Raw genomic sequence first — 11,152 nt, 5'->3', positions numbered from 1 at the left:
TTGCAAAATAAGTCATTTAATTCTTAAGTATTTAAAATACTTATTCCTGTCAATACTAGAATTACAATTCCAACCGAGAAATAGAAGATTCACGTAGACAATTTTAGGATATCGTATTGATGAAATTACAGGTGTTTATTTACTCTGATACATGATGAATTTTACCAATCGTGCAAGTCACCGTAATGTCAGTATTGGGTTACTGTTATCCGACGCGGCCGATTAAGTGTTAAATGGAGAGAAATAGTCGATCACCCTTTGTGTCTGTTACGAACCGAGAACCCCAAAAGTGTCACGGTACGGATGCCCCTTTGAAGTCCTATCGAATCGAATGGAAACTCAGCCCGTAGCGAAATGGCATAGTGTCGGTCATTTTCGAGCACTATCCCAGATGAAATCGTCGCGAGTCCTTTTCGGGTTTTCTTCCAAATCTTCGGGAAATCAAGTTTCGACTGCATTTAATACGACGGCGAGATTTTTCTTATCACAGTATAACAATGAAGTTTCGTAAAAATTGGAATAAAACTTGAAATAAAACTTCGACACACACTTTTGTATCTCATCTTGATCTAATTTTCTCAGACAGCTTCACATCATTTCGAACAATTCATAATCGCTGTCTCGTTTCTCTTCTTTTGTTTTATCTTACTATTAATGCTGACGTGAGTTACGTCAAATGTGGAACCTGTGCGCTGGTTAGTGACAGACGTCCGATCAGCGTTTTCCTTTTTTTCCATCATATTACCTAAACGCAATACTAATACAAAATGAATTCGATTCATGAGAATTTCAATTCGAATCAAAATCTCTATTTGATTAATAAAGTAATCAGTTGAAATAAAGAATTAATATATAACCAATTATCATAATTCGTAATGATTTAATATGAAACTATAATTAAAATGAAATTCGTTTGCAGCGCATTATAAAATCACTTCTCGATACAGAAATTGACACATAAAGTTTGAACACCGTCGAAACCGAGCCGAAATAACGAGTCACAATTAATCACGAATCTCGTGCAAGACGCATCGCAGAGTAATTATTTCGTACGCAAACATCATTTTAATCGTTCGCTCCCAATCTTAATTTAACCTCCGTGCTTCCTCCTCGCGGTCGCAATTAAATGCGTTAATCAAGGGATCGTTGTGCAAACTAATCTAAAATTTTCAATTAGACGATAGTACTACGGAAAAGAGAATAACCAACTCACTGGCTTTGTACTCTTTCGCTTAAACTACAGTATCGTTTTGTTCAATTCTATTAACTTCTGTTTGTCTTTAATCGATAACTGCTTTCCGATTTATACTTTGTTTTTATTTCATATCAGAAATAATAATTGGTACTTTTTATTTTATTTTGTTAAAGTATTCGCGATTTAATTTTTACTACGACAATATAAGAATTTCGTACCGTGACGATTAAATGAATTTAATTCAGGCAAATCGTAAATCATTCTGCCAGCTAATGAGTTTTCCTCAAACAAATGCCCGAGATTGACGCAAGAATAAAATTGTAACAAACTCACCATGACGAGCATGTCGGCCGCTGGTGGTTTCACCTGGGTGCGAAAATAATTATGAGTATCGACGATCTTCTGCCGGACTCTGCTGTTGCTTGTCCTTAACAGCTTGACGGGTACCCTTTCCCCGTACAATCTTGGCGCTACAAGCAAACGCAAAGCATCTCTCGTAATAAACCCCGCGTGATAATCAATATTCTTTACACACACAAAGTTTACCAGACAAACAAACTGTACTATTACACGTGTTATACATATGTATATCTAGCTAAAAAACTGCTATATGATGGCAAAGTTTACTATTCATCGTACGTTCGTTGACATTTGATTTATATTATTTTTCAGAGAACCCGAATTTATTGTGCTACATGTAACATGTACTGTTCAGAATTTATCAAACACAATGACAAAGTTTGTTGGTTTTTATTTGGAGCATCCCGTACGTGTTGCTCCATTTCCTCCTTTTTTACCACGGGGAACAAGTATCCGCTTTAAAGGGGAATATCGACAACCAACTCTGAACGGGCAATAACGTTCCACTTTCATACCCTTTATCTTGTTTGCCGCCCCACAATCCAACCGTTTCGCGAATTTCGATTTCACCCGCTGAAAGCCTTTTTTCTAATGGGAAAGTTTAATCACGTAGCGCAAAATTCTGACCAACTTCATACGAACCACGTACGTTTTGTAATTCTATAAGCGTAGCGATATACGTATTCGTAAACGTACTAAACATCCATTTGCCACTTGTAGCAATTTGTCACTCCTACTTTTATGTTTTTTAGAAAATCAAATCAATTATCGTACCAACTTCCCCCAATAAGTGTTTAAATTATAATTAATCGCAGAATTCTTCAAGTGAGAACACGTCACGTTCTTTGCTCACAAGCAGATATGACAGATTCCGTTTTCTTATTCCATTTCAACTTAATTACTATAATATTATATGGCGATATCGCTCGATGATCACAAATTATCCGCGAACGAAGCCGGGGATCGGCCAATCCGCAAGGTCGTTCGGTTGGACAGCCGTTTTCGTAATCAACGGCGACCTGATCTCCTTGTAAATTACTTGCGACCCTAATTTATCGCGACGACCCGTGCCAGCGTACCCCAGGGATCAGATGTTTATCCACTCGCGTGCACCGATAAAATCTCCGAGCCCTCACCGACAATCTCCGACCCTAATTTAACATTTGGACCGGGGTTAGCCGAGTTGCTCTCACGCGGGTACGGCACTCGATGCTCCCATTGGAGGAGCCTGGCTTGATCCTACTTACAGCTCGAAACAAACTTCGGGGAATTATTCATCGCCCGAGGACGTTTATCTTACCCGGTGAATTGGAACGGGAACCCGAATGTGGGAATTTTGATGAATACCGCGAAAGGGTAGTTCCGGTTGGCGAATGAACCTGGAATTCTTCTTGTGTTCTCATTTATTATTTCTTTCAGTGAAATTCTACTTCTACTAAATACTATCTTATTTTTCTGATGATTTATATGTACACAGAGAATTTCATCAGTACCTGGGGAATATTAAAAAAGAATGGACTGAACAGATTATGTTAACGAAACCAATTGTCTTTTATTTTACACTACAAATGAATCGAAGAAATGCTTATCAAATGCAATCAATTTTTAATTTGATAATAAGAGCAAGAATAACTGTGTTCCATTTACTGAATTTGCTGCTAATAAGTCAAATAATAGACTGAATAATCTGATTGTATAAATAAGCGACCAGGAGCAGAATTTATTTCAAGTTGTCTTTTTATACAGACGTTTTTCAGTATCTTCCGTCGGCAGATCTTTCGTTCACTCACTATAAAAAGGTAAGCGTCTGGACTATATTCCCAACGTTCTCCAAATTTTTCCGTACACTGCTTCATTTGCATAAAGTTTGCCAGGCGATTCCTTGTACTAGCACCTCAGTGTATACAGCTTCCGGCAGTATTGTTTATGCCAACCTTATATTGGTGTTCTTTTTTTACGTGTTTTCACCCGAAATTAGACGCCATGAAGTTTAGTGCCAACCGTAACAGGTGTGCATAATGAATCCTGTGCGCAAGGGTGGAAAAAAACAGTATTCTGTCTTACCGTTATGAAAAACTTGTGAAGAATTCCGGTACTTTGCCCATCATAGTTTGATTTGTAAAATGACATTATTAAACCTCTCGAAAAATACAATAAATCTATTGAATATAAATTATTACGTTGTTGAATCTCAATTATATTTCATTTATATAGTTTTTCTTGAGTTCAATCCAAAATCGAATTATAATATAAAGAAATGTACGGTTCATTAAATGCGTATTTTTGTATTAAACAAGATTCAAAAGTCATGACATTAGTCTACATTCTTATGGACGTACATTTAACAAAACTACATTTAAAAATTGAATTACTCTATCAATTCGTATAATCGGCACGAATCCGACATGAGATTTTGAACCATTACACAACGTCTAGGTGTAAAAACTCCGATTAAGTTTCCTGGGAAACCGCTGACGGGAATTCCCCAGAAACTGTGAAAAATACTGTAGAAAAATTCACGATATCGTTGAATTTTATCAAGCGCAACAATTCTCGCGAGTCTGAACGGAGCACAGGCGAGTTTTTCATGAAAAGCGAAGAGTAAAAACTGGAATCGGAGAGATTGAAACAAATGTGCCACTTACTCGGTTTGCTGCGATGCGTCCTCCGTGGCACAGCCGCTGGCAGCGCTAGAGCTATCAACACGATAATCCACAGCCACCTCATGATTTCTGATCACGCCCTACAACAGATCAACCAAAATTTTAATAAAAATTTTACCACCTTGCTCATACTTCGATTTTTTATATGCTCTATCTGGTGGATGGATTCAACATCGGAGAATTTTATAGAGAAACAATTTGTAACTTTTTCCAGCACGTGTTATTACGTTCAATGCAAGGAAGCTAATCACGTACGTGGTTTTCATACATAAAAATGTAAAAAAATGCTTCTACATATGCTCTTCAATTTTGCTAAAACTTTTATCAAGCCTTTCTTTTTATTTCAATTTCCCTTTTCAATTCTCACTTTTAATTAACTACAAACAGAATATTACTACGTTTGATAACACAGTATCCTACTGAAATCCACGATTCTTTTACCATTAATTTTCTTCATAGTATTCATTTTACCGACTTTTTAGAACCATTATACAATATTTTATTCAAAAGATAGAATGTGAAGATTTTTGTTTTGTTTCATGGTATTTCGCGTTTTAAGGTTCCTAACAGGCGACGCTTTCAACAAAATTTTCGCGTCGACCAAAGGAGACTATTTCCGAGTTTTTTTTATCAATTAAGAAATGTCACGTCTGTATCCGGCAAACTAAAACAGCACACGTTTTCTAAAAATAAGGCGAATTCTAATTTTTCTCGACATCAAAGTTGTTCTGTCGAAAGCGTTCTCTCATTGTCAGAGATATTTGTTAATGGTATTAAAAATAGTCGAAATACGGTCCCATTAAAAAAATTTATACATGACTGCTGACATTAAATGGTGCATTATTTTTATTACTATATGATTGTGTCTAGTACAAAGATAGCATTTTCAATTAACTGGATTAATTCCGTTATTCAATAAAAAATTTCATTACTTCGAGATTATCGAACGATATTATTATTTGCTGGGAGTAGAAAGATACTGATTAGCCTAGTTACACTGAAAATCGTGGAATCGTATAATTCAACTGCACTTGGTCTCTATTTATTTATCTAAATGGCACTCGGAGCCAGACTCGCCAATTTTCTCAGAACGTTCGCTTCACTGGCTCGTCTTCGGCGAAGTCGAAGTGAGCTTATATTTTCGTGACGCGACGTTCATTAAAGAAAGCCTCTTACCAGGGCTTCTTATCTCCGGTCTTTTCGCAACGCGGACTTCGTACTCCCTCGTTTCTTTCGTATGTGCGCTCCGGATAACTCGGTCGTACGTGCGCGAAAGCGAAAAGACGTGTGAAACGGAGAGACAGCCGGAAAAGAGCAGAAAATGAAAATAAGCGATCCGAGGGCGACGCGACTCAACATCGCGTCGATCTGAGTAGAAAAGAAAGATTTACGAGATTCTTCTACATTCTACAGACTGCCGTATAATTTCATTCAACCCTTTCAACGATGTGAAACGTAAGAACGAATCTCAGAAAGAGATACCAGCTCCTGTCGCCTTTGGCATTTCAATTACTCGAAAGAAGAACGTGATTTTATAAAATTTTTAATACAGTTTGAAGTCGTAAAAAGGAAGTTTAAATCAGTTATGGAAAAGCAGATGAAATAAATGCAATGTAGCCTGAATAAAAAAGTAAATTAATTAGTTTTCGAGAAAAGAACAAGATTTTCCTTTCTCGAAATTTTGAGCAAAGATTGTGGACAAGGATTAAAATACTTCGTATTATGTTTTGTATTACAGTAAAAGATAGAAGAATAGATTGAAGATCGTTTGTAAAAAGTAAATGATTTGAATTATACAGTACTCTAAGATATATGTTTTTACATAGGAAAACTTAAGTTTATGCGTTGCTCTCTTATCCTACACTTACATCCATCTAGATACCGATATCTCGCGACATTAGTTGTTCGCTTATTCAGCGAACTCCCACAAACTTGCATAAGTCCGCCGATAGGGCAGAGAAAAGCTTGAAATTCTGCCAAATACCGATCGCTTAAGGTATCGTTACATATTCTAACCGTCGAACAGAGGAGATGAGAGTGGGGAACGATCGTCGATACCCGGGCAAATGGTTCATGAGTTCGTATCGTGTCTCGATTTCAGGCCCGACTGATCAGAAGTCGATAGAAAAGAGTGAGGGACGGAATGGAGGGCGGACGGCAAGCAAAAGAAGGCTCTTGCGTATCCGCCTCTATATCTTAAACCACTTTGCATACGCTCTGAACACCGTTGGTATCTACCCTTCCTCTTTCTACCTCTGAACGGCTGAAAAGGGCGGATTCCGGCGGAGAAAATGAAAACGGGAGGCATAAAAGCGACTGCACACGGTCCACGGGTTCGTGGAGAACGAAAAATATCTTTGACATTCGATCTCGAGGACTCCGCCGACCTTTATTGAACAGAGTCGAGGCCGTCTCGGGTGGGAAGATACGTTTAGAGCAGCGAATAAAGGGAATAGAGAGAGAACAAGATTAATCCGTGCTAATTTGGTTTGGACAACGGCTGATGATTTATGAAACACCTGGTGGACTTGGGCAAATGAAATGGAAATAATATATGGACAGTAGTATAACTGTAGTCGAGATAAACGAATGAATAGCTTTTAAAAAGTATTGTTATTTATATCTCAGTTCATCGGATAATTCTATTTTGTTAATCAAACTCCAATATCTGAATTGTTGAAGATAAGGAATTATTTTATGGGAGCGCAGAACTAATAGACTGATCAAGTGAGATCATAGGTAGACCGTCGCTAGAAATAGAGGAAAATCGACACTCGTCACTGTCCTCGACTTGATGTTTATTATCATACACACCTCCTTAGCCACACTTTTCGGCTCATTGTTGAGATACTGCATGTACGTATGCAAATACATCTGCACACTCATCGCCAGTTTAAACTCAAGGCCTCCTCATTGCCAGATTTAGAGTAAAGAGTATATCAAATTTTTATAACATAAAGCTGAACTAGATCTTTCAAAATAAATACAAATCTAGAAAATGCAACAAACAATGTTGGAAAAATCCGGATGTTTAAGTTTCGCAGAAAGAAAACAAGTGTGCGTTCCAAATTCCCCGGCGCGTCTATAAATGTTTTCATTCAATCTCGCAAATGAAGCTGCAATCACGCCGATAACGACCATCTTCGAAAATACGTAATTTCACTTTGACTGTTCTTCAAGTGGTAATCATTCATAATACATTAATAACAAGGAATTAAGAACTGTCACATTGTTTTTCTTTTGTATTAAGCTTTTTTACTTTAATTAATTTCGTTTAAGGAAATTACCATTACAATTCGTTTGTAATCTATAATTACGTGTTTATTAATTATATCAAACAGAATTATAAAATTTGAATGAGATGGATTGACAACAATCGGTCATGTAATTTTGATGATCATTACGATCGTGTATTTAATCAGAAACATTGGATTCGATCAGAAATCTCAATATCATTAATTTCTGAAAAATATTGTTGTTTGAAGTATACAATTGCTCGATCGCGTTCCATAACTAATATTCATTATCGAATGTGTCGTTTCATTATTAACATAAATGAACAAGATATATGCATATACATACATATTTATGCACACCTAGGTATCATCGGAGTGTTGAAGCTGAACGCATTCGGTTCACAGTTGCATTAATATTTTGTTACCCAATGAATAATTCGACATACGGAGAACTCATGACGATTATTTATGCGTCATCAATATTTCAAACAAACGGTTTCCATCTACAATTTGTATCAATTTCAGATTATTCAAACATGTATGATATAAAAAATTAAATATCAAAGTATATATAGATTTTTTACTGTGTAATACTTGGCACTAAAAATAATTGTGAAAAACTAGGACAATAAAAATGTAATCAAATGAAAGTATCACAGTGTCAAATATTACATGAAAAAGGGGCACGCTCTTTCTACGCAGGTAGACGCACGACCACTCTTTAACGCGCGATACTGCTGTCATCGTACACGTGTTTGTGTTTGTTCATTTAATTGTAAAAACAACAACAACAACAACTCGCTAACGATTAATCGAGCATAGATCGCGAAACGCAGAAGGAAATTGAATTTTGACTGTAATCTGCAACGCCATTCCAATTTTTGCCAGTGGAAATGGAGTCAGTAGTATAAATCGGTTAAAAGTCAGACCATGGCTAGTCATACCTAATATTTGAACTTTTAAAACTTTTCTTTAATAACAAATGACGAATTAAAATGCGTATGCCATATAATGTAAAACATTACTAAAAAAAATAAAATCTCGTTTGATTTTTCAAACAAGCAATCAAAAGCATTCTGCCCCCGCGAATTGTTTGGACAGATCCGACGTATAGATTTCATATTGGAAGTTATGATTAAGTAATTATAAATTCACTTGTGCGATTAATTAACTGCGCGCGATGTGTTATTCTCGAATCAATCTATTTTAATAGCGACGCCGAAATTGGACCAAGCCAGTACATTTTCCCGCAATGCTACCATTCGTCCTGGACTGCCAGGTCGTGGCGTGTTCAACGTGAAAGTTACACGCCACGCCGTTCGCTGGTGCACAAAGCCGAGCCGTGGAGTAATTGCGCGTTTCGAATTGGACGAACCTAGTCCGCGGTTTCCTGAATACTGGATCTGGACAAGACACGCAATATTCCGCGAGGAAACGATGAATTTTGACAGCGTTATCATCGTAACAGTTACAACCTGTTTATGTGCCGTTGATAAGGACACGTAATGCAATTATTTCAACAGAAACAATATCATGCGAAATACTGCTGCAGTTTCCTTCTCCTTTGTACAAATGTATTTCGCTTAATCGAAGTTTAAACTATTTAAAACAATCTGAAAATACTAAATATACGCAAAATATGCATAATGCTTGCGTTGCACATTTCACATGCATACATCACGAATAACGTTCATGTAGCAAGTGAAATCATTTTGAGACGGAAGATAAAAAAAAGGAATTCTATAAAGGTGTTCGATCACGCGCGAAATAGTAAATCTTCAAGCGTTTCCTTCACTCGGACCCGCGTTTCGCTCCAGGACGATAAATCACCCGGTTTAACCGCTTCGAAAGAATGCCTCAGTGTCAGAAAAATATCATCGTTCACGAGATACGATCACAATTTTTACAAAACAAAAACCTCGATAACCTAGCTGGCTGTCGCGTCGTTCAGTTTTCAAACTGTACTGTCCGTAAAACTGTCGCTTTAAAACTTTACGCTACTTTTACGTGTCAATTTTCAGAACGCCCAACCTTGTTAAGACAGTTTTACTGTTCTGCAACCATTTATCAGATTGAAATAGTGGGATTTATGAGAAATAATTAGAGAAGTGTTCAGTAGGGGGGAAAAAAACAAATAAAAAGTAAAACGTTTATGGTACTAATTTCAAGATATTAAGCAAACTGAGAATCTATCTACTACTATGTATTTAGTTGAACTAATATAGTTCATGATAATTTCACTCAACACTCATAGTCACACTTTTTTACAATTCTCTGGATGCACGAATGCTTTTGTAATGCGTATCGTTCTCGAGAGATCCTGGGTCCTCTTTGTTCGTGGAAAGATCTCTGGGCGAGCCAACGGGGGATAAAATCACGTTTCAGCCATGTCGATTCGGTTATAAAAATGCGAATCATGCGACAAAGGTCTTAATAGAAGTTACCTGGGGGCTCCTTTGACGAGCCGGATTTCCTCAGGGATCCTCGTTCTTTCACCTAGAAACACCCGTCCTTCTCTAACAACCTACAAGTGCACAGGGACGAGCACCGAATCTATCTATCTTTCTCCCCCGTTAAAGGGTTGAAACGAGATGTACAGGCTGTTTCAATAACCTCGTTACGTACCACGTTCTCTACTATTCTTTTTTGCATTCCCCTGGCGTTGCAATAATAGATGATCTAAATTTTTCTTAAAAGGGTGAACAGAATGGTTAAAAGCAAAAAAGAGTGTTGTGATGAAAATATAGAAAATAAAATTTATTTGAAAATCATAATCCTTTCCTTTCTTTTTGTGATTATTAAAATATGTTATTTTACAAATAAGTTTATTCCAAATGAATCACAAGAGAAATCTGAAGCAAATTAGAATTTTATTCTAACGTTCATTAAGTTTTACTGTGTAATCTGTTTTAAAGAGGCTATTTGGGGGTCGTGATTATCTGAAAGTAAAATTACTTCGAGATTACTTGAATCTAAATTTTATCCGTATCCAGATAAGTGTAAAAAAGATGGAACCGGTATCTGTATCCTTTCAAGAACACCGTCCGCCGAGGTTTGATAGCACTTTTTAACGCTTTGAACGGCGTGTTAAATTTAAGGTGTTCGACGAAACGTTAAAACTGGGTCGAAAAGTTTCGTTGCGATAGTCGATTACAGGAAACCGGCAATTATACTAACTTCGTCTTAGTTTCCTTGCCCTCTCTTTTCTTAGTTAAACAACACTTTTGCCCTCCTAATGAAACTGTGCTCGTCATTAAAAGCGAGAATGGCTAACCCTTCATTTACACCAGTTAACATTTTCTTACTACCTATCATCGTCTTATAAAAATAAAGGTCTCGTGTTCTACTTTTGAATTGAACTATTATTTCACCTGTCATTTTACTCAATTTTCGTTATCGACCATTCTCTAATAAAAACTGATTGACCCAAGGAAAAACAAATCCAATAACGAAAGAAACAGTAAAAACAACAGGAGGTACAACCAGAACTCATATTGTCTCCTGTATGCAAAACATACCAAGAGAAGGAGTCCCAAGAAAATCACCTCCAACCCCAACGAGTTGGCTTGAAAAATTCGCGAACGCTGGGCAGCACCGGTTTCAGGGTATGTTTCTTTTCAGAAACGAAGAAAACGAAAACGAAAACGTTTATTCCCGAGAGGCTCGTGCTCGTTTCAGATTCGCGGCGCGCCAGCAAT

The 11,152-nt window shown here is 37.0% G+C and overlaps 1 protein-coding gene across 4 annotated transcripts in view; it reads right to left on the bottom strand.

Annotated features, from left to right (window-relative positions):
• The window catches only part of LOC108622102 (cysteine-rich secretory protein 2), a 65,732-nt gene that overhangs the window by 16,590 nt on the left and 37,990 nt on the right, over window positions 1-11,152 (bottom strand). For all 4 annotated transcript variants that reach the window (XM_026811209.1, XM_018019770.2, XM_018019769.2 and 1 more), the window contains 2 exons: window positions 4,201-4,298; window positions 1,529-1,665 (listed from right to left, as the gene is read on the bottom strand). In XM_026811209.1, coding sequence (XP_026667010.1) covers window positions 1,529-1,665; window positions 4,201-4,282 — 219 coding nt within the window. In that variant the 5' untranslated portion in view covers window positions 4,283-4,298. The remainder of the gene's footprint in view (window positions 1-1,528; window positions 1,666-4,200; window positions 4,299-11,152) is intronic.

This window comes from Ceratina calcarata, unplaced genomic scaffold, assembly GCF_001652005.2.
Source record: "Ceratina calcarata isolate Rehan_Ccalc_2016 unplaced genomic scaffold, ASM165200v1 scaffold205, whole genome shotgun sequence".
Lineage (NCBI taxonomy): Eukaryota > Metazoa > Arthropoda > Insecta > Hymenoptera > Apidae > Ceratina > Ceratina calcarata.
This window is presented reverse-complemented; position numbering and strand designations above follow the sequence as displayed.